General features: G+C 48.8%; 1 protein-coding gene across 3 annotated transcripts in view; it reads right to left on the bottom strand.

Annotated features, from left to right (window-relative positions):
• The window catches only part of SMOC2 (SPARC related modular calcium binding 2), a 153,337-nt gene that overhangs the window by 94,928 nt on the left and 35,018 nt on the right, over positions 1-23,391 (bottom strand). For all 3 annotated transcript variants that reach the window (XM_088024226.1, XM_028103337.2, XM_028103336.1), the window contains exon 2: positions 10,511-10,682. In XM_088024226.1, coding sequence (XP_087880352.1) covers positions 10,511-10,682 — 172 coding nt within the window. The remainder of the gene's footprint in view (positions 1-10,510; positions 10,683-23,391) is intronic.

The following is a 23,391-nucleotide window of genomic DNA, read 5'->3' on the forward strand; positions in this document are numbered from 1 at the left end:
TGTTTTAGCTGAGGACAAATCACTGCTTTGCTAGACTTCTGTCATTTTTTTAGTATAGCCTGTGGTTTGACTGTCTAAAAGGAAAAGTGATATGACTTCCAGCTTGCAAGGTCTCTACCAGGGTACAGATGGAATTACAAATCACTTCTAATATTTGAGCTATCATGGAACATGCCAAAATAGCATAAATTTTCCAAACAACTCGTGGACCTTGTTCCTGGCTTGGATGTCTTCCTTCAAAGACTCTCCACTTACTTCTGATCAGCTAGTCCTCAAACAGGCAGCTCTCATCTCTGATGGAAGATTAAATTCTGTTTTTGTCCGGCACGTTACTCACAGGAGGCAAAGCCTGCGGCACTAAACTGTGGGGTCTGTGTCAGCCGTCCCTCGAAAATCAAGGTGCCGTCTGCCTCCACCTCCTGCCTGTGCTCCTGACTCTAGATATTCTAAATCAGGGTCTTTACCATTGAGAAGGGTCAGCAGCCCACCAGAGCAATTCTACTGAAATATGCAAAAACACCAGGAATTTCACTCAAAATTAGTAATATCTCCCATTCTCTTTAGTTTGTTACTTGCTATATTGCAGTCAGAACACTCCACACGAGATCTACCGTTTTATCAAGCGGTTCACTGTAGGTGCCGTGTCCCGTAGTGATCCTGGGTGGTTGACACTCTCCCCTGCATCCTTAACGTCACTTTAAACACTTACACGGCTAACATATACCCACTCGGGCTAAATCAAATGCCCCTCTTTACAGAAATCTCAGTAGTAAGCACAGCGAGATGAGAGGCAAGACTGGATGTTTTTCTGGGTGGTGACTCGGTCTGGAATGGCTACCACATGGTTCTGACTTTGAGCCTGGTGCTGTGTGCTGAGGTCCAGACTGTGCTCGCTGCTGCGTGCTCGCGGCCCAGCGCAGGCCCAGCACGGACAGGGCCGGCCTCAGAATGGGAGAGCTGGACGAGCAGAGGCTACCAGACAAAGGAGACACACTCTCCTGGGGCGGTGGCCACAGAAATGCTGGTCCTATGCGTGACATGCCTTTTATTTGTATTGGCATCCAGTGAAGGCAGACACTGTGTTTCAAAGGTTGTAATATTTTACCCACCCAAAATTTTGAAGGCCAGACTGTGAGAAAAATTAAGGATTCTGTGCTGCAAATCTCTGCATAAAGAGAACATTCTTTCTCTCCCTAATATAGGTGGCTGTGCTGTGATAAAAGGCCAGCAGAATGGGCAAGGTGACCCATCCACCCTCCGCCTCCGGGCAGTGAGGACAGCAGGGCCGTACGTCCACCAGAGCCATCCCTTGACTGTAGCACTCCAGGGCTAGAGGGGAAAGGAACAGTGCTTCCTTTTTAAATGACTATTATCAGTTTAAATGCAGAGGGACAGAAACAAATTAAAATAGGAAAACCTTTAGTCCATGATTGGGCTTGCCAAGTCATACAGGAAAAAAATTAGATACCATGCAAACTCTTGCAAGAATATATTATTCAGACAGGTTTTATAACATTTATACAGGAAACGACTGATGACAACCATCTGTACGGTAATTGATAACCATGAGCATCCCGGCATCGAAACAGACCCCTGCAAAACTGTCACCAACTCTCCTTTAACCAAGTGAGTGCAACCTTCCCAGGACAGACAGGCCGACACTGTGCTGAGATTCTCCTGGCTCTGCTGATGAACTAACACGCTGAGAACGTAGGTATTGCTAAAGCAGAGGGAAGATTTTTTTTCACATAACATTCCAAAAAGTTCTGTTGTGTTTCTGATTGCAGCTTGAACGTGAAAGTGATGGTACTACCTCTTGTCGTGTCAACTTTAGTCCATAGGAAGGACATTTCTAACACCATACTTATTAGAACACCATAAAGGAGTTAAGGCAAACATGATTTGTGTAGGGTTTCAGCAAGAGACAAACACAGATATGATTAAAAAGTCCTCGAACACCACCTTATGTCACGGCTATCTCAGAAAGCCCGCTGTGGGCAGGAAGAGGTGTAGCTTAGACGCGGCAGGTAGCACTGACAAGGACCCAGCCTAAAGACCGGACAGAAGAGTCACTACACACAGGTGCACATGGAGTGCACGCACACACAGATACACACATGCACGCATGCGCGCACACACATGCATGCACGCACACACACGTATGCACACATAAGACACACATGTGCGCATGCTTACACACACATGTGCACACATACACAGAGATACACACATGTACACAGCTACATGCACACATGTGCACACGTACACACAGATACACATGCACACGCACATATAAGATACATGTGCACAGGGATACGCGTGTGTGCATACACATGTATGCACACAGGTACCCGTGTACATACATACACACATGTGCACATGGAGATATACATGCACAGATGCACACACAGATGTGCGCCCATATACACACACAAAGGGATATTCATGCACACACACACACGCCTATATCCTGCATAGACTTCTTTTAGGAAATATCTGTTTTAATGAAGAAAATAACAGCAGGCTAACAATTGATTTATAGTAACCAAAACACACCCTGATACCGACGCTTTCTGTGGGTTCACAAAGCTCCTGGTGAAGCCATGGGAGACACCCAGGTTGCTCCGGCTTCCCAAAGATAATGCCACCAGAAGCCTAAGAGAATGGCAGGCGAGGGAGCTTCCCAGCCTGTTTCTTGACTCTCCACACGTAAATCAAGACTTGTTAGGAGAAATTCTTTGTGTTCACCTGTTTTAGAGATGAGAAGGCCGGTGCAGACCCTGGCCAGTTGGTGAGAGAAACTGGCAGGTGCCCCGGTTCAGCACCCCTCACACGGGTCTGTGGTTCTCGCACTGGAGTGGGCTGCAGAGCGCTGGGAAGCCTGCAGGTGCCGGCGCTGGCGCCTCCCCTCCCCGGCCCCAACCCAGCAGTGCTGGGCTCTGGGCACCCAGTGGAGAACCAGGAGAGGAGGAGAGGAGAAACGAGGAGGTAGAGGCTGCAGGGCACTTACTGCTGCTGGGCATACGCCACATTTTTAATAGAATTAATGTAGAAACAGAGGACATTTGGAGACGGCAACACCCAACCCCATGAGGGGTGACACACGGAAACCCCACTCGAAAGCCTGGCTGATCTCAGGGACGACACATGTTCAGCCTTCTACACTAGTGATCATGGTTTATCTGGAGAAAACCACGTATGTGTCACTCAGGGCTCTCGAAGGGGAAGAACAAGACGCTGAAATTCACCCACCCAGCAGTTATTATGAATAAGAACCACTCATCTGTCCCCGTTGTTAGGACACAATCTGCCTCCAAGCTGACACTGCGTGTCCTGGCCCAAGCGCTGTGGGCTCGCCAGGGGCTCACCACGTGTTCACCGTAGCTCACTGAGGGCCCGCCGGGGACTCGCCGTGCGCTCGCCGTGTGCTCACCACAGCCAGGGGACCACTTAGGGGGTGGGGGCTTGTGTGGCTCACGGAGACTGCAGCCTTGCTCAGGTGGTCACAACAGGGACCACGAGACATTGGCAGGAAACCAGGGGAGGGAAATCAGGAGCATTTTGTAACGATGCTCCCGGGAATCCCCAAGACGGCTGTTTCTGACAGATATCCGTGATCACTTTGTTTCCAGAAATCTCAAAGTAGTTCCAATGCCTCCTGGCATTTAAATGTTCTTCTTCCTTTTTTTTTTTTTTTTTTGGTTTTTTTATTCAATGCCAGAAATTTTGTTGAAAAGAAAGACAGCTTCAATGGTCTCAGATCAAAAGAAAAGTATTAATGTGTTTGCTAAGTTCTGAAAACACAAACTCCACAGATTTCTAAGAAAAATCTATCAGCGTAAACCACTGCATTTCTATTCAAGGTCAATAGTTAGATCATAACATCCAATTCATAAAATATTTTTATCTAACTTAATTAACTATGGACTAAAATATTTTAATGGTTGTTTTCAAACTAGTATATTCAAAATAGACAGGCCTAGGGCGCCTGGGTGGCTCAGTCGGTGGAGCGACTGCCTCCGGCTCAGGTCATGATCCTGGAGTCCCGGGATCGAGTCCCGCATCGGGCTCCCTGCTCGGCGGGGAGTCTGCTTCTCCCTCTGACCCTCCCCCCTCCCATGCTTTCTCTCTCATTTTCTCTCACATAAATAAAGTCTTAAAAAAAAAACAGACAGGCCTATAGGACTGTCACCCTCCACCCACAGACCATGAAAATGCCCTCAAAATATGCAGTTTCCCATTTGTCAAATTGACACTGCTGTGCACTAGCTTATTCCAACATCAGGAATAATTTAGAGGAAAAATCCAGATGTTTATCGGTATCACGTGAAGTGCTGTAAGGGGACATTCGGTCCTGTGCTCCCTCCTTCCCACTCAGGGAAGCAAGCTTTCGACCTGGCTGTGTCATCGAATCTGCCGTATTTGTGCCCATAGAGGACAGAGGAGGGTCACAGCCTGATCTGCCCTGCGGCCGCAGGATCCCTGTCTCTGGGCCCCATCTGCAACCCAGCTCACTTTACCTCCTCCCATCCCCAGGAACCACTTCCTCCCCATTGGCACCTGGACAGGCTCGGGGTGTTGCCTGCTGGACGTCGGGACATGGTTGGTAAGCGGCTAGCAAAATATGCCAGCCAATGCAAAGGAGCCCATCCTCGGAAGAGGCCCAGCTCCTTCCATGAGCCAGGATCCAGGCAGAAGGTGCTTGTGCAGGAAACGTCAGATTGTGGACTGGAAGCCCGTTTTCAGGGCGCCTCCCGTGTGGCACAAATTCATGTCACTCGCAAGATGAGGGCTGTAAGGGGAGGCTTCAGAGCCCCTGCCCTGTGCCCTGAATCCACCACAGCAGAGGTGCACGATGCCCTGATGCTTTATTTTGTTTATTATGTAGGCTCTGCACCCAGCACAGAACCCAAAGCAGGGCTCGATCTCACGACCCTGAGATCCAGAACTGAGCTGAGCTCAAGAGTCAGACGCTTAGCCAACTGAGCCACCCAGGGGCCCCACCCAGTTATTTTTAAAATAAACATGTGGCTAACAATGTCCCTCTAAAGTAACTTTACTATTTGCTACCCTTGTTCGCTGAAGCCCCAAGTAAACATGATTTTTGAAATCTATGGGCATCTGTACATTCTTTTTATTTTTACCCTTTTGATTTAATTGAACTAGCTTTTGTGAGGTGAGTTTTAGTTCTACCCACTTCCCTTCACACATTTTCTGTGTCACAAATTTATGGGACGACATTTGTTCAGTGAGCTGAATGAGAATCCCAACCAGGAGAATTAGCCAGAGCAAGTAGGCTGGGTCCAAACACAAAGGAGCAAACAAGGACGTTATCAAGAAGCAATCCAGCGTGGACCCCACAGCGGGCACAGCCAAGCTCTGAGTCGGGTTTCCACCCAGAGAGGACGGGGTCCTCTGGCCTTGGTCTACCTGACCCAGCATGGTGCCCACAGTGCGAGCGCTAATGCAGAGGTCTCACCTGGCACTTCCTCATGGCCTTCCAAGACAACAGCTCATTGCGGTTGTCTAAAGGAACATAGCGGAGAAAGGAACATTAACTCAAATGTTACCACCACCTCCACAGCACGTTGCCACAAGCGATGCCAGCCTGGGTGATTGCTTCTAGAACCTTCTCTGAAGACTAGAACATCGGATATTTGAATTTATTCTTAAATCACTTCTCTAGCCTCAGCACAGATAACTGAGGTGCAAAACTACACTCAAGGCATCCGAATTTTTCTCAGATTGATGTGTTTAGAATAAGGACACACAAACTAGACACAGAATAGAAAGGAAGAGAAGTCCTTACATGGAAGCTTCTTCTTGGATGCCACTTTGAAGCCGTGATCCTGCTGCTTCCATGCTGAGGCCCACTGAAAATCATTTCTTTAAATTCCAGGATAGTTAACAGGCAGTTACAGGCGGACAATCTAATGATTCACCAATTCTGCACATTACTCAGTGCTCATCAGGGTAAGTCACCCTAATCCTCATCCACTATTGCCCCCACCCCCCTCTGGTCACCAGCAGTGTGTTCTCTGGAGTTACGAGTCTGCTTCTTGGTTTGACTTTCTCATTTTTTACTTTGCTCATTTGTCTAATTTCTTAAATTCCACACATGAGTGAGATCATGTGGTATTTGTCTTTCTCTGACTGACTTACATCGCTTAGCATAATACCTTCTACATCCATCCATGTCGTTGCAGATGACAAGATTTCATTCATTTTTATGTCTGAGTAATATTCCATTCCAATATATACATTAATATATATCACTTCTTTATCCATTCATCAGTCAATGGACACTTGGGCTGCTTCCATAATTTGGCTATTGTGGACAGTGCTGTTATAAACATCGGGGTGCATGTATCCCTTCAAATTAGTGTTTTTGTATTTTTTGGGTAAATACCTAGTACTGTAATTGCTAGATCATAGGGTAGTTCTATTTTTAACTTTTTGAGGAACCTCCATACTGTTTTCCAGAGTGGATGCACCAGCTTGCATTCCCCACCAACAGTGCAAGAGGGTTTCCCTTTTTTCGCATCCTTGGCAACACCTCTCATTTCGTGTGTTGTTAATTTTAGCCATTCTGACCAGCATGAGATGATATCTCCTTGTGGCTTTGATTTGTATTTAGCTGATGATCACTCATGTTTAGCATCTGTTCATGTGTCTATTGGCCATCTGGATGTCTTTTTTGGAGAAATATCTGCTCATGTCTTCTGTCCATTTTTAATTGGGTTATTTGGGGGTTTGGGTATTGAGTTGTAGAAGTTCTTTACATATTTGGATACTAATCCCTTATTGAATATGTCATTTGCAAATATCTTCTCCCATTCAGTAGGTTGCCTTTTAGTTTTATTGATTGTTTCCTTCACTGTATAGGGAAGCTTTTTACTTTGATGAAATCCTAGTAGTTTATTTTTGCTTTTGTTTCCCTTGCCTCAGGAGACATATCCAGAAAAATACAAATCATTTTAATCCCCAGACAACTGTCCAGGCACACTGTCCTTCTTAGTAAAATGTGTGAGAACTCCAAGAGTGGTCTGTGTTGAAAAGCAAAGTAGAACAAATCAGGAATGGTGGTTTCTGATGAGAGAAGTCCTTCGGTTTAAATATTGCTTCTTCAAAGAATATTTCATCTCCAGATATCTGGGCTAACTCAGTCTTTGTTGAGGACACAGTAAACAAATTTCTAGTGTTAGGGGGTGCAGTTTTGGAGGCTTTGGGGGACCTGTTTTCATGGCCCCCATGATGGAGCTGCCCTCTGGGCCCAGGGGACCTCTTGTGTCACTTTGTCTCATGAGGTGCAAGCTGTCTGGTCACTGCAGGTTCCTGAAACCCAAGTGAGAGATCGTCAGAGGAGAGCCAGGTGGTGGGAACATCTGGGGTTCTGGAGAGTCTCACACGGGCCATTTTAGAGCATGGAGGAGGCCATCCACAGTCTAGATGATGTCATCGTGAACTGAAGGTTCTTACAGAGTCCCTGAGTGCCTAGGAACTAGAAGTCAATTAAAGGCAGGGAGAGAGCCTGGAGGTCATGTAACAGGTGAAGTCCACTCATGCTCAACCAGGGAGCCATTCATAACAAGGAACGTTAGTTTACCAAATGTACTACTGCAGGCATACCTCATTTCCCTTTATCAGGCAGATACTCTGCCAACCGAAGGCTAGTGGCAAACCAGCATCCGGAAGTCAGCCAGCACCATGTTTCCAACAGCATTTGTTCACTTCCTGTCTCTGAGTCACATTTCCGTGCTTCTCACAATATTTCAAAACTTTTCATTATTATTGTATTTGTTTGGTGATCTGTGCTCAGTGATTACAAATTACTGAAAGCTCAGATAAGGGTTGTCATTTTTTAGCAATATTTTGTAAGTAAGGTATGCATGTTGTTTACTTAGACAAAATGCTTTTACACACTTAGTAGACTGCAGGACAGTATAGACAGACCTCATGTGTGCACTGGGATATACTAAAACTTTGATTGGCCTCGTTTTATTGGGATACTCACTGCGCTGCAGTGGTGGGGAGTCCAGCCCACCATGTCTCTGAGGCGCGCCCACGCTGAGTAACTTCAGAATCTATTGGAAAATCTCAGGCTGGTGCTAAGCAATGATTTAACTTTAGAATCACACAGAATAAAGCTGCCTCAAGAGTATCGATTGTTTGCTTGAGTGAACGAAGATTTCGTGTGTGTCTGTATCTCCATCAGGTGTATCTGAGGTTTTTCACTCAAGTTTTCTCCCAAGGAATCAGAAACAGCATACAGTTTACGGAAACCTAACGGCCACCGAGACAACAGGTACAAGGACAAAATAGGGTTCAGAGACCCAGGTGGATGGGATTTGATAAATTACGTTCTGTTTTCTACAAGTGGGAATGGATATTTAAGGAGAAAAAAATCATTTTTCATTTACAAAAATCTTGTTTTAAAGGTATGTTCTGCTTTCTTCCATCCCACAAAGAAAGGCAGAGCGAACCTGGCTACACCAAGAATCCAGCTTTTGCTGCCTCTACATGTGACCGTTCAAGATAGTTTCTATTGTGGATGGTATATACAAGTGTATATAATTCAGTGAAATAATTTCAAAGGCTACTAATTTGAATTATCTCAACTTTTATTGAATTTTCCTATAGAAGGATATTTCATATCTGTGTTTAGCATTTTAAAAACTACTTTTCCCTACAAAAGTATAATTTAATTTGTGAATCGTATGGGTTTTGTTGAACAAAAATTACAGCTCTTTACTTTGAATGCACTGTTTTCTGCTTGGGCCAGAGTTGGAAAAAGTGCCTTCCTGTGCGCCCGGTGGGCTGCGGCGTCAGATCCCTGGTGTCTCTGGACTCTGGTATGACACCCCACTGCAGCGCCTCCATTTCAAGTATGAATCAAATACTTTGTTCACTGCATTTTCATAAACTCAGTAACTTACTGAAACTGAATTAAAACCACGCTTCCCGTCTGGTAACAGCTGCTTCCTTCACCTCGGGCATCCCTCTGGGAGCAGGTCCAGGAGGACTCTCGTCGCGGCCGACCCCTGGGGGAGCCCAGAGCCTGCGCACCTGGGCGAAGGCACAGTGCAGCCACGAAGGAGCTGGGTGGCGTGGTATGGCGAGGGACGCGGTCTCAGCACAAGTCAGCTTACATCTGTCCTTCTTCTGCCTCAACTTCCTATGGCTTCCCATTTCCCGCTAAGGAAGAACTCCAACACCTGATACTCCAGGTCTCCATAGTGAGATCAACCCCTTGTCTCCCACCCCTCCTGGTGTCTCTTCTCGGCCTCAGCCCTGAGGTCATGGCCCCCTTAACGAAAAGGAGGAAACTCTCCTTCTGTGTGATTCCCACTCGGGGAGCTGCATCTGACCACAGGATATGAAAGGGACTCGGTGTGCAGTGCTCTGCTGTCCCCTCACAGAGAGGACCTTCCCACCATCCCCCAGCCGGAGGGCATCCCACTCGCATCAGCTCATGTTCAGGCCTCTTTGTGGCCTTTAAATGCTAAGGGTCTAAAATACCTAGACTCTGAACCAACCACAATGGTGGAAAGAAAGCCTTCGTGAATGTGTGACCATCGGTTATGGGCAACACACAGGTACCCACGTGTGGTGCCTGTGGACACAGACCTGTCCCGGGCGAGCCCACAGCCCCAGCATGGGTGCAGGTGCTGGTCGCTGTGGGGAGCCTGGGTCTGCCGGCAGAGCTCCCCCGGAGGGTCAGCAGGAGCAGGCAAGGTGCCGACTCAGTCACGTGCAGAAGGGACTCAAACATGTTCACCTTGGATATACACCTTGGATATATCGTATTATGAAGGAAGGAAGAGCAGTTTATTCAGAACGTGGCCAATTTGGAGCCGAGACACGGACCCCTGTGGCCGACAGAGTTTCGCCTTGCTGCAGGATTGCTGGGCCAACAGCGAGACAGAGAGGAACCTCCTCTCAAAGGCGATTTTACTTTGTGTGGTTTTTCTCTTAAGATAACAGGAAAAAGAAGGTAAATCTCTTTCTGAACGCAACTGTTCATGCTTGAAACATCAGCGTGCTTTGTTGAGTCAAACCCTTCATTAACATAGGAAGTATTTCAATGTTTTGCTCTAAGCATGTTAGTTAAATCTAAATCTGATTCTTAAATCAGGATCATCAGAAATTACACGTGTAAAATCAATGGGAAGGAAAATCACTGACAGTCGGTGCAGGTGCTGTATGCACGTCCCATTTGCAGAGAAACAAGATGGGGTGGAAGGAAGCGGTACTGACTCTGGTGAGAATCCTTTCTGAAGACTCAGATAAACATATGTCCTGATAAAATATCCCAAGGAAAGAGCATTAAACAACTTTAAAAGATGCCTCTGCTCCTGAGACTCATAGAAATTACTCTTCTTCCTTATACATTCTGAAAAAAAAAAAACCCACAAACCTAAAACCCTTGAGCTTTTACATAAAAAAATTAGCAAAGATGAAAATAACATACGTGGCCTTCCATGTTAATGGCTGATGGCACCCAGCTTACCTCTGCAGTTTCCTCGATAAGCAATTTCTAGCTGAGGGTCTTTGCATTTGGCGCGCTGGAACTCGCAGCGAGACAGGAAGGTCCTGCCATCCGACGCGCAGAGGGGCTTCTGCGAGGAGCCCCCACAATCCAAGCTGCAGTCCTTGTCTTTATCTTGATCGACTCGCAAAAACTTGGGGGAGAAAAAAAAAAGAAGCCAGACAAATGTAAAGAGGCGTCCTGCAGAGCCGCAGAAAACAGAAGTCTGCCCAAGGCCACGGCGGGAATCCCTGAAGAATCTGAGCCCTGGGCAGTTGGGGATCTCGAGAACCGATCCTCTCCAAGCCAGCTACACTAAGTGGTGCATAAAACTGTCAATATCTGCAGTGGGATGTGCAGGAATTCTGTTTGACCGTCAATATTTGCCCTTCCGTTTGTAAATTCGCTTGCGAGCCCCCTCCTGTATACTCTGTGATTACTGCCACCCTGGAAGTTACTCCAGAGAGTCAGGAGTCCACGGAGAGGACTGGGGGCGGGCTAACCCCTTCTTACGTCCTTGCTTGAACTAGCTTACCGTCTTCTCAATCAACACCCGGGCCCCGGGGCGGCTGCTGATTTCCGTGACATGCCTAGCAGCACTGCACTCGTGCATGCGTCACCCCAGCACCAGGTGGACCCAGAAGTCAGGGGCCTGCCCTCACCCAGCACTGCAGGTGCATGCGAGCACAGGGCCACGTGAAGGAGCCCCTGAGAAGGCCCAGCAGCCCCTCCACGGCTGCCCGCGCTCCCCCTCGCCTGCTCCAGGGTCCCCATCCTTGCCTTGGTTCCTCCTCATGCCCTGACACCTCACCACAGAACCAGCTGTGTCTTCCAGGGGCCTGTCTGCCCGCACCCCTGCCCTTGGTGGACAATTCCACTCTGACCTGTGCAGTCCGCAGTCACGCCAGCGGAGCAGTGAGCGTGAAGGCGGGTCTCAGAAGATACTTGGAAAGGCTTTGTACTACAGGATAAATGGGATCTCCACGCACCTTTGGTCACCGATGGATGTATCCCCTGCACCGAGTTGTTTTCTCTGATTTATGGAGCATTAGTAATTCATTAACGGAAAGAAAGGAGGGGAAAAGTAGGAAACTGAGAGCTGTGATTATTTTTTTTTAAGATTTTACTTATTTGTAAGAGCGCACAAGCAGGATGAACGTTAGGCAGAGGCAGAGAAAGAAGCAGACTCCCCGCGGAGCAGGGAGCCCGACGCGAGACTCGATCCCACGACCCTGGGATCATGACCTGAGCCGAAGGCAGACGCCTCACCGACGGAGCCCCCCAGCGCCCGAGGACTGTGGCCCTGGCCGAGCGCTGCACGGCGGTGTCTGGCCCTCTGAGCACTGTGTGTATTGAGCAGGTTTATTTGGCACGTTAGTCTCAGTAATATTTACGGAGGTGGAGAGAGCTCAGAACAGCCTGTTCAGTCTCAAAGTCCAAGCTGAGAGAGAGTAGGAATGGGATTCAGAAGCTCAGGGTCCCTCATCCACTTGTTCCCTCATCAGGACGAGAAACACAGGAACTTCTCAAATTTAAGACACTTCGTTCCTTAAAAGGTACCACACTTCCCCGTGAAGCTCTGCGGGCACTGTGAACAGAGTCACCCAAAGCTGGCCCTGAGACAGAGTGGAGCGAAGGAGGACTGAAGTGGGCACAGACCCCCCAGGGAGTCTGGGCCGGGCCTCGCGCCCCTGACCGGGGTCCCGGGAGGGAAGGGCCGAGTGCACCGGCCGGGAAGGTGCAGCACCGACATCCCAGCGTGTCAGAGGGGGCTGGGGAAGGTGGTCGTGTCCCCGAAGTCTGGATGAAGGCTCCAGCCAGGAGACAGGCGACGGCAGCTGGAGGCAGTGGGGTCTCCCCTCCGTGGGGCCTGGGGCCACAGCAGGCATGCAGTGTTCTAACTTGCTGGAGCTCAAGCAGCACGCCCTAATGTGTCCTGAGAATAAGCTGACTTGCTAAAATGATCTGTGCTTGTTTTAGCCAAGGGGCAAGTGAAGACAGATCGTTGCTTTCTCACAGTTGTGCAAAACGTTGTTCTTTTACTTAAAAATGAGCAAAGCAAGCCCATAAGAATGTTTGATTGAATTCTGTCTCTATAGAGCTTTAAGGCCCAGTGTTTTCACTTTGCCCCAAATGTGTTCTAACTTTGCAGCCACAGAGGTGTGCCCCTGGGGGCCGCCCAGTTCCTGGGAGATGCTGGTGCTTCATTGCAGTGAAATTAGGAAGTGCGTCCACTGACATGTTGCTTCCAGTTTTGTGGAGGCTTCCCCCTTGCCTCATTTCCTCCCGCAAAGCTCTGGGGGGTTTGATAGACCTCCTCTGAAAACAGCATCATGCAGGAGAGAGACATAGAGACAGACAGACAGAGGGACAGACAGAAAGACAGAGAGACAGAGATGCACAGAGACAGACAGAGACAGAAATACACAGAGAGACAGAAAGACAGAGAAACAGAGACAGACAGAGAGGGGAGACAGAGAGACATTCAGAGACAGAGCAGAGACAGAGAGACAGAGACGGACAGGAAGACAGAGACAGACAGACAGAGATGGGAGACAGCGCACGTGAAGCAAGGAGCCCACCTGAGGCTGTGAGGTGCTCAGGACCAGCCCCGCCCCATAAGCCACGCCCATCCGTTTCCGTGGAAAGGGGCAGTCACCCAAATCCCACTAAGTCTGAGGTGTAAGAGGTCGTCTATTTGCATTTCCTAAAACCCTGAGTTAGGAAATGCAGATTACTTATGGTAAGACATTGTAATTATCATTTTCTCCAAAGAGAGAGACAGCTTCTACATCTTTCAATAAAAAAAAAAGGCCTAGCATTCAGGCATTTGGAATTTGACCATAATTCTTTATAATTTAATGGTGTAGAACTAACAATGGAGTTCTTCTTTGTCAGAAAACGCTTTACACACGTTTCCCCTCCCCCTTCTCACTTTGAACAGCAGTTACGTTCCAAGGCGGACAGTGCACAGAAGAAAATGAGCTTTTACTCGGCCGTATTCTTTAACCCACAAAGCCTGTTAAAGGAAAATAAAACAGCCCTATTTTAAAGAAGTCACTGTTTATTAAAAGAACTTGGTTGAGGGTCTTCAAACTAGTTAAGATAAAAGGTAATTTGCCAAATTTAGAAAGAAATCAGTGAGACATTGAGTGACACGAAGAAAGACCTCAGAGTGCCAGGGGTCACCATGTCTTTTATCTTGACAAAGCGGGGTCCTGTGTGCCGTGTGCAAGGACGGGGCGGGAGGAAGCTGCAGAGGGTGCCTGCGCAATCCTGAGTAGAAAATAGGTAGGTCCGACGCAAACGGATCAAAAACACGGTCTGTACTTTGCTAAATAAAAAGCAAGGGTGTAAGCCAGAGGGAAAGTTAGAACAAGACCCCAAAATTGAAGAAACAGATTAAAACACACTCTTTAAATAATCATGTGGATGGATTTTCCCACAGTGATATTGATTTAAGACTTTTTTTTTCTGTTTACGCTACGAGATAGCATTAAGAAATACATAGTTCTGCAGCTGTAGGATTCACAAAAGCAAGAACTTTCTAAATCAGAGACCACTGGAAAGTGAGTATAGCTTCTAAGTGTGTTTGCTTAATCTGCAGACGAGGCTCACCCTGGGGTTCGGGGGAACACACAGCAAGGGCTTCAGTGAAGTGTGCACACCTGCTGGGATGTAAGAGGGAATAATTTTGGAAAGCAACCGAAGGACAGGTATGAGCATGGTCACAAATGCAAGCCTGTTCGAAGGAGCAATGTCTCCCTTTAAGCTCTGAGCTTTCTCAGATTCCGGGAAAGAGTTCCCTGCTTTCTTACTAAACCAGAGAACTGAAATCGACACAGCCAACATAGAGATCTTATCCATCTACAACCTGCACTTAAAGGATAAAGTGAAGCCAGAGGGTACTTGCTGCAGGGTGCTTCTCCCAGTGAGACTGCCTTTGCAATCACTCACGCACGCATGCGCTTGAAGAAGTACAAGTCAAGTCAGATCCAGCTTCAACTGAACTTATTAAATAATTATTGAGTGACTGCTCTCTACCTCCTCTCATCTCCAGGACAATAGGATCCAAAGGAGGGCCTGCCCTTGTGGAGCTTACGATTTAAGGGGCAACAAATCTAGGACCATGGATGATCACCATGTCACTTGGGACCACAGAGGATCACCATGTCACCTGGGCCCACAGAGGATCACCATGTAACTTAGGACCACAGAGGATCACTGTGTCACCTGGGACCACAGAGGATCACTGTGTCACTTAGGACCACAGAGGATCACTGTGTCACCTGGGACCACAGAGGATCACCATGTCACCTGGGACCACAGAGGATCACCATGTCACCTGGGACCACAGAGGATCACCAGGTGATCTGCGACCACAGAGGATCACCAGGTGATCTGGGACCACAGAGGATCACCATGTCACCTGGGCCCATAGAGGATCACCGTGTCACCTGGGACCACAGAGGATCACCATGTCACCTGGGACCACAGAGGATCACCATGTCACCTGGGACCACAGAGGATCACCAGGTGATCTGGGACCACAGAGGATCGCCGTGTCACCTGGACCACAGAGGATCACCGTGTCACCTCGGACCACAGAGGATCACCAGGTGATCTGGGACCACAGAGGATCATCGTGTGACCTGGGACCACAGAGGATCACCATGTCAGCTGGGACCACAGAGGATCACCAGGTCATCTGGGACCACCCATGATCACCAGGTCAAGAGGAGGTAGGTGTTTCAAGGAACATGCAGGAAGCAGATGAAGGGTCAGCCCTTCTCTCAGGGTCAGTGCTGAGGGGGTGCCTGTGACAGGAGGACCCACTAGATGGGGCAACAGGTGTGGGACGGGGTGACCCCCAGGGGCTGCAGTAGTGCTCTGAGTACTGAACCCCAGGAGGTTTGTCTACTTTGAGTGGGGAACCAAGACAGAGCTCTCAGGGCTTGAAAGCCTCCAGGGGAAATGCAGTCCTGACAGCTTCGAGGAGACGCTCAGGGATGAAGGTTCTGGATGCTTCTTATGATCAGCAGTGACATGGACAGTCCAGACTCACTGTGAGGAAAGCAGGAGCCTAGAAACTGTCATTTTTCTCTTTAATTTGCTGTGCTGCCTTCACCGTTGGCATGGTGAAGTGCTTTTATAGAGTCTTTGCTGGCTTTTGGTCCCCTGACCCATTGTTTTATGGATTCTTATAGCTTTCTGTGGACATCTCCTTCTGCACAGTGAGGCTTTGGTCCCAGCCCACAACTGAGGATGGGCATGCGCTGTGCTGTTCTGTCTGCTCTGTGTATCTCTTCCCCTTTCCCCAAACACTTAATTTTGTTTGTTTTCCTTGCCTGCTTCCACATCAATATTAATTTCAATATTCTTGTATTTTTGCTTCTTGTTAGCACTTCTTGGAGATAAGTCAAGAAATCTCTTGGGTTATTAATTGTTTCCAGTTCACGTTAATTTGAGATTCAGTGAGAACTTGGGTATCATAAAATCCTTCTTAACAAAAAATCATGCAGATGGTATTACCTTAATACAAGAAGGATCTTTGGCAAAACCAAAAAAAAAAAAATCACGTTAGTCAACACTCATCATTGCTCCCCAGTATCAGAATTGACTTGTCTGCACATGGCAGACTTTGGCTCTGATTCCCTATAGAAGACTGCATGGAGGGAATTTCCAGTCCCAGGGGTCACACCCCTACCTGAAGGTCTCAGCAGACTTTCCTTCATGTCAAAGCATTTACAGAGGGCTCACTGGACTTTGGGTCCTATCTCTATTAGTTCAAGGGACAAACAAGTGCCACTCTCTTATCCAGAATCCCAGGAAGAATCAAGGAATATGCCAAATGCATATGTCACAATTTACATGTTCTTCTCGGGCTACAGCCTCAGGAAACAGCACAAGGCTGGCACGTGGGGGACATTATAGTGGACACTCAACCAACAGTCCGGAACCCACGGGACACCACCTGATAAACTACAGAGGATTTACGTTCATCCATGTGGCCTTGGCAACTCCGCATAGGGTCTGGTCGACAGCTGGTGCTCAATAAATGCTTGTATATCGTAACTCTGTGGGACTCACTCTGGAATGGCTAGGGCAGACGGCAGGGGAAAGAGAAGGTGTTTGAGCACACTGATGAGGAGATGCAGGAATGAGAGAGAGCCGAGGCCGTGGACAGACACGCAAGCTCAGGAGGAAGCCACAGCCCGTGCTCTCTGCTGTGACTGCGTTAGAACAAACAGCCTGCTCTCCGACTGGACAGTCTGGCTGTCTGTCCACCACCCTCTGCGGCACATGCCTTATTTGGCAGGCATTCTAGGCATCTCCAGACCCCGGCACACAAAAGCTCGAACCTCAGCTCTGCCCTTTAGGGGCAGCAAAAACAAACATCCTACCTAGAGAGCCATTCCCAGTGACAGGATGGAAGTTTATGTGAGAAGTGTCTGAAAGTAACAATAAAAGGGATTGAGCCCCTGCCAGACTCCACTTCCTAAACACCCTGGTCTGCACACGGGGATCCCCACCGCCAGCAGCTGGCCCACCAGGCAGACCCCTGGCCTCCCCCACAGATCCCCTGATTTGCAGCCCTGGGGTGGAACCCGGGAAGTCCGCGTCTGGTAAGCAGGTCACGTGGCCGCGCGGGAGGCGCCCACTGTTGGCACGGCTGGCACCCGGCCAGGTGGTGGTGGCCGCTGCTGGCTGTGACGGCCAAGCCCACATGTTCCGAGAGGGGCGCCATGTGACTCGTCACTTCCCCAGGAGCCCCCACACTTTCTGAGGCAGTGGAAGGAGCGATGGATGGTTGGTCTTTCTCTTGGGGCCCTTGCTCTCCTTAGACTATCAAATGCATTTCATTGATCAAATGACATGTTCAAAGGCATTCAGGCCAGAGTTCCTATTTTGAGGTTCCTGCCCATTTCAAAGCATTTAGAACAAATTACACTGAAACACATGTTAGAGAGTAACCTGCAAAGCCGGGGAATACATCCAGAAGCAGAGATACCACATCGTTTGTTCCCTGGACAGACCTCAGTGGGGACCACGTGCTCTGCAGGGAAATCGTTCCCACTGCAGGCATCACGAAGCAGGAATCAGGAACCAGGACACAAGCCTTGCTGGAAGCAACCTGCTCACGCTGCCACGGGGAGATCACCACGGCGCCCAGAAGCAGGCATGAGAAACAGGAGGCGCCAGGAAGCCTCACGGATGCTTATGACCGTGTTTGCATTCTTTAATTGTTAGAGAATGAATACCTCATGTCAGGGCCAGGGCCTCTGCTCTCTGAATGAAGACCAAGCAGGGCCCCGTGCTGGGTCCACATCTAAACACCAGCGAGACCCACACAGCGTCCGAACTACCATCTGCATTCCTTGCTGTGTCAAATCCTGTATCTCCCTGGGCTTGTGATCTCACTCTCTCAGACAAGACGAATGCCCAACAGGGATTCTGAAAGTAGGGATGCTTCCCAGCTAACAAGGGTCACGGGGTGAAGACTGCCACGGGTCTGCTTCCTGTAGGGTTTTCCTGACAAGTCCGCGCACAAAACAGGTTCTAACAAGGATTTGCCATGTGAACGAGCTGGACAATGGGGTGCTCCTGAGAGAGCCCGTTTGTATGCAGAACAGCAAAAATCCTGAGGGAGGTGAGTGCTCAACAGAAGGACATGCAGAGAGGACCCCTTGGAGGAAAAGAGGGGGCAAGAGAAGACCCCCATCTCCCCCACACGCATCTCCACCAACCAACGCAAATACCACGCTCCGAGGTGAAAGAAACGGATGCAAAAGTCTGAGTCCCTTTTTCTGTGACAAACAGAACCAAATGCCCTGTGCTCACATCCAGGGGCCAGTGTGGATGGAATGCTGTCAGGGCCTGGAGGCTAGGTGGGGCGCTCTCGGGAACACAGGTGAAGAGACAAGGCCCTCAGGGGACACCATACACAGGTACCTCATGCGACCAGTGAAGAGACGGAGGGTCCCAGAGGAGGTCATCCAACTAGTCTGACACAACGGGAACCACACCAAGGACTCTGCACCCAGGCCACTACTCTCCACCGCAAGCATGCATGGCAGGGTCCTCCACCCGAGGGCGCCAGGGCTGGGTCATCTTTCTCCAGGCCCTGACCTCAGGGCTGCAGTATTCACCCAAAACACAGGACCAATTTTATAAAAGAAGCCTCGGGGGGGATGCATGGAAGAGGGGCTGCCTTCCCATCCCCCTCTCCTGTTTTCATCTTCTTCCGTCTTGAAGGGCATTCAGTGCTGGCTTGTGTCTGGCATCATCTGAAGTGGAAAATGGTTTATTCCCCCTCTCACCTTGGTTTACACATTAAATCAGATTCTTCACATTTTTTAACAGTCTTGGTTTATGTTACGAGATAGCCAAGGCATGAGATCCTTCCAAGGGAATTCTCTTCACAGTTCTTTGAAATGTAGCATCTGAAACCTCTAATGCAGTCATACCGCCACCCAAAATTATCATCATTATTGAATGCATAAGTACAATCTCTGAGATAGGTGGAAATGGTTCTGGAAGCCCCGCATTCACTAAAAGCTGGCTGCTTCTGTAGTCCATCATCTGACACCTCTCACTGGAGCATCTGCATCACCCTCCCCCAGGTGCCAACGCGGGAAGGACCCACTCTCTGCTCTAATCTGCATGCTTCATACAATACCGTCCCCACACCACCTTCCCCAGGTGCCAACGCAGAAGGACCCGCTCTCTGCTCTAATCTGCACGCTTCATACAAGCAAAAAGTGTTTCAGTAGAACCTGAAGGCTGGAAAGCATGAGTCTGCATTCCACCAAAACCTTTGGAACACATAGCTTACTCTCATCTCGAGCTGTGCAGTCTAGTACAGAAACTGTTAGCCATGTGCAGCCATTATTATTGAAGTTAACCAAATTAGATGAGACTTAAAATTCAGGTGCTCCTCATAGGGTAAGGGAGGGAAAAAGAAAACAAGACAAAATCAGAAAGGGAGAAAACCATAAGAGATTCTTAAGCCATAGGAGACTCGGGTAGGGGGAGGGGGTAACTGGGGGATGGGCATGAAGGAGGGCACATGCTGTAGTGAGCACTGGGTGTTCTATGCAACTGATGAATCACTAAACTCTACCTCTGAAACTAAATACATTATGTGTTGATTAATTGGATTTAAATAAATTAAAAAATAAAATAAAATTCCAGTTTTCCTTCACACAGCTGCTTTGAGTTCCCAGAGCCACCTGTGTGTGGGGCCGACAGCAGATGACGCTGTTTGCCTCACTGAGGACGGCTCTTTTCGACATTGCCATTGGCAAGCAAGGAGTAAAGCAGTGTCAATCCCTCATCTAGCTCCCTAAAGCTCAAGTTTTTAGAACAGTTGCAAAAGGACAAATAAAAATCAATTCCATGGCTATATTAATAATGAAAACAAATCCAAAATGCTGAGAAAAGAATCTTCTTTTGAAAAAGTTATGTTGAAATTCACAACTTTAAGTACAGAGGAAAGAGAAATAAATGCCTTACTTAACAGGGAAGAGGAAGTGGACAATTCCTGCAGAGGGGCTAGAGAGGTTTCTGAGGCCGTCACCGGCCACTGCAGGGCTGCAGGGAAAGAGCAGGAGTGGCAAGCAGAGTGCGGGGCAGCCGGGGGCCCGTGGGGAGGGGAGGAAACTCTTCCCTGGGGGGCCACGGGGACAGCAAGCCCAGAGCGGCTGCAGAGGGAGAGGATGCTGTGACTCGGGCAGCGGGGGCCCTGTGTGGTCTGAGTGAGCACGGGGACATGCGGGGACACACACCCAGAGTCCACAGGCTGCTCCAAACTGCGGCTTCACTTGCGCTCCTGGGGTCGCTGCCAACCAGGCATCTTCTCTGTCCACGAGGCACCTGAAGCATCGTACACACACCACCCGCACTTTACAGAGCAGTTAAATGTCCCGAAGAGACAGAGAAAACTGGGTTTTTCCGAGGAAAATGTCAGAAGTCTGGAAGCAAGCCCCAGAGCGTTGCCTGGAATCGGCACAGATGGCCCTGGGTTAACATGAGGCAGTGCCAGACAAGCTCATGAAAGAATCGAACTTGCCATCGTGGGTGTCCCAGAGCCCACAGCCTCCAGTCGGGGGAAGTGCACCCCAAAGTCCTGAGGGCAGGGAGTGGGGGAGTTTCCTGGATGTGCAGAGTCCCTAATTCCGTGACTCATTTAGAGAATGGAGTCCACATCCACGCATGGGCTCCCCACATCCTCGGACACACCCTGGCTGATTAGCCTTGGAACTTGGGGGTCAGGAACCAGTGCTCTGATCCAGCCGGGCCAACGGACACCTGCGATTCCCAGAACCCCCAAACCCCCGGTCAGGGTCAGGGCAAATCAGCAGCTGCACCCTTGGTGGCGTGGCTCAGGGGCTGGGCTGGCTTTGGGGGAAAGAAGCACAGAACAGCAACGTTAGGAGAACTACACCCTCAGGTGATGTCTGCTCCAAGGGCTGGGGCTTCCTGCCCCAGAGAATCAGTCACATCCCAAGTCAGAGCACTGCTAAGTTCCAACATCCTTATCAAGTTTTTCCCATCTTCTTAGCAGTGACGACGTGTCCAGGAAATATTTCTAGTGAAGGTTCATTCATCCAAGAAGATTTTGATGGGTTCTTTCTCTGGAGTAAAGCATTTCAGCAGAAGTCCAGAAAAATGCTAGGTGTTAAATTCAGGGAAACAGGAGAGGGAGGAAGAGAAGACCCTTATATCCCTGTAAGTCTCCTAAACAGGATGAAAGATGGGATTGCCCTGGTGCCCGCCCAGGGGTCCAGCCTACTGGCCCCAGACCCCATGCTCTGCTGTCGCACCAAGAGTAAATCCACTGGGACCGCCTAAGAGGCAAAGCCACTCTGAACAGCATCTGCTATGACTATTTAACAACCTCGCCAAGATTTGGACCGATATGCTTGGAATCACGTCAAACCAAGAAAACAGTGAGGTTTATAATGGAAACAGAGACACACTTTAATTTAGGATTGTTCCAATAGCATCAGAATGGATCCACACTCATAACACTTGGAATCCACAGCTATTGACATGCAGAGCTCACAGAAGTGGCCACTGCATGGAGACCAGTTACGTTTTCTGAAGGGTGACTCCTCCATTGGGAGCTCGCGTCAAATAATCCTGGACGGCAAAAACCAGGGAGGACCCCAAAAACAACAAAGGCGCTTAAAAACTAGAATATGCGTGGCCGATGAAGTAGGCTTTCTCAGCTGCCATTGAACTGGGGAGAGAAAACCAGGACTTATACACTTTTCTGAAAAAAGAAATACATCTGCACTATCAACTTGCTCATCTATAATTAACCAACCAGGGTGTGATATACCTAAAATTTTGATATTAAAATATCAAACTAATATAATTTTAGGTGATGATACTATTATAGGGTCAAATCTTATCACAATGGTGTCCATTCTGAAGATATTTTTATACTGTGAATGTCATTTCCTAAAGTTTTCCTTTGGTTCTGGAAGCCTGTCATATGCACGTTAGAGTTGCATTCCATTCATAAAACATTTGCCTCCACCATTGTGCAAAGCTACACAATATCTTGCACAAAGTAATGGGAATTGGGATTTTAACAAATCTCTGCCGGTGAAGATCAATGTTCCAGCCAGTGTCCTTCACAGAGATCACTTCTGAGCATCTAAACATTCCATCAGTTTTGTCTTTATTTCAATTTTCAAGGTCTTCCTTGGGAACTACCTTCCCACAATTTATGAAAGACTCAAGAAAACATGCTGGGTGACACCGAATTTCCTCCTATAGAATCTGGTTTAACCCAGCAAGCCAGGCGCGGCACGGGGAACGGGAGAAACGCCCCTCGGTGTGTCGATGGTGCTGGCGGAAAGCCACGGGCCACGCTTGGGGTGGAGGCGCTATTCCGTGGGGGGGACCAGCCCGCCACACGCATGCACGTCTCACAGCTGTCTGCATGTGGTCTCTCCAAGTGTGGCTGACCCGAGACTGTTGTCGTCCTAGAACCCGGAGAGAAGCCTGTCCAGCTCAACCGACCTTACATGATTTGTAATGATATTCCCTTTGTCTTGCGGTGCCTCGGGTGCTCACACGGCCCCTCCGGCCTCACCGTCTCCCCTCCGGCCCCGGACTGTCTCTGAAGGGGGAACTGGCCAGCTTCCCATGAACCAGATCTGAGCAGCGGCAGCTGTGAGAACGAGGCGTCTATGCGGGCGCAGGCGGGTGCAGGCGGCGCTCCTTCCAGCCTCCGGGAGAGTCTGGCTCTAAAACCTAAGGGGACTGGAAGGGGGCAGATGTAGGGAGAGATGACAGTGCTCGAGCCAAGCCAACTTCACGCTTGAGTGTGTGCATGGCACCTCTCCAAGAGGAGGGGGTCCAGGCCTCCCTGTGAATGGCTAAAACTGCCGTTCTAAACACAGGGGGCATTCCCACTCGAGGTAGAAAGGGCCTTTTTCGCCTCCAAAAGGAATTTCCCTTCAAATACAACCTGCAACTTTTCACGCACAAGTAAAAGATGAGGAGACGTTATTCTGTTTAAATAAATTCATCGGTAATTCCAGAAGCAAATTCAATATTAGAATGAACTAAAATACAAAGAGATTAATTAATTGAAGGAAGTTAATAAATTGGAAGACTGGCTTCTGGAATGAGGACAGTGGTTCCCTGAAGGAGAGGGTATGTGGGATGGGCGCCTGGTCCTCCGATGGCCACGCTGGTATTGCTCTGCACTTAGCAGCATCGAGATTTGCTCCAGAAAAGACCGAAGACACCGAACAACACAGCTCACTCTCCCCGGGTTTGTAAAACCACCTGGTTTTAGTCTCGCTAATACGGCCAACAGGACAGTCATTCTTTGAAAATAC

The sequence above is a fragment of the Eumetopias jubatus genome, unplaced genomic scaffold (genome assembly GCF_037043125.1).
Source record: "Eumetopias jubatus isolate StellerSeaLion01/CBP00866 unplaced genomic scaffold, mEumJub1_p1.0 scaffold_6, whole genome shotgun sequence".
NCBI lineage: Eukaryota > Metazoa > Chordata > Mammalia > Carnivora > Otariidae > Eumetopias > Eumetopias jubatus.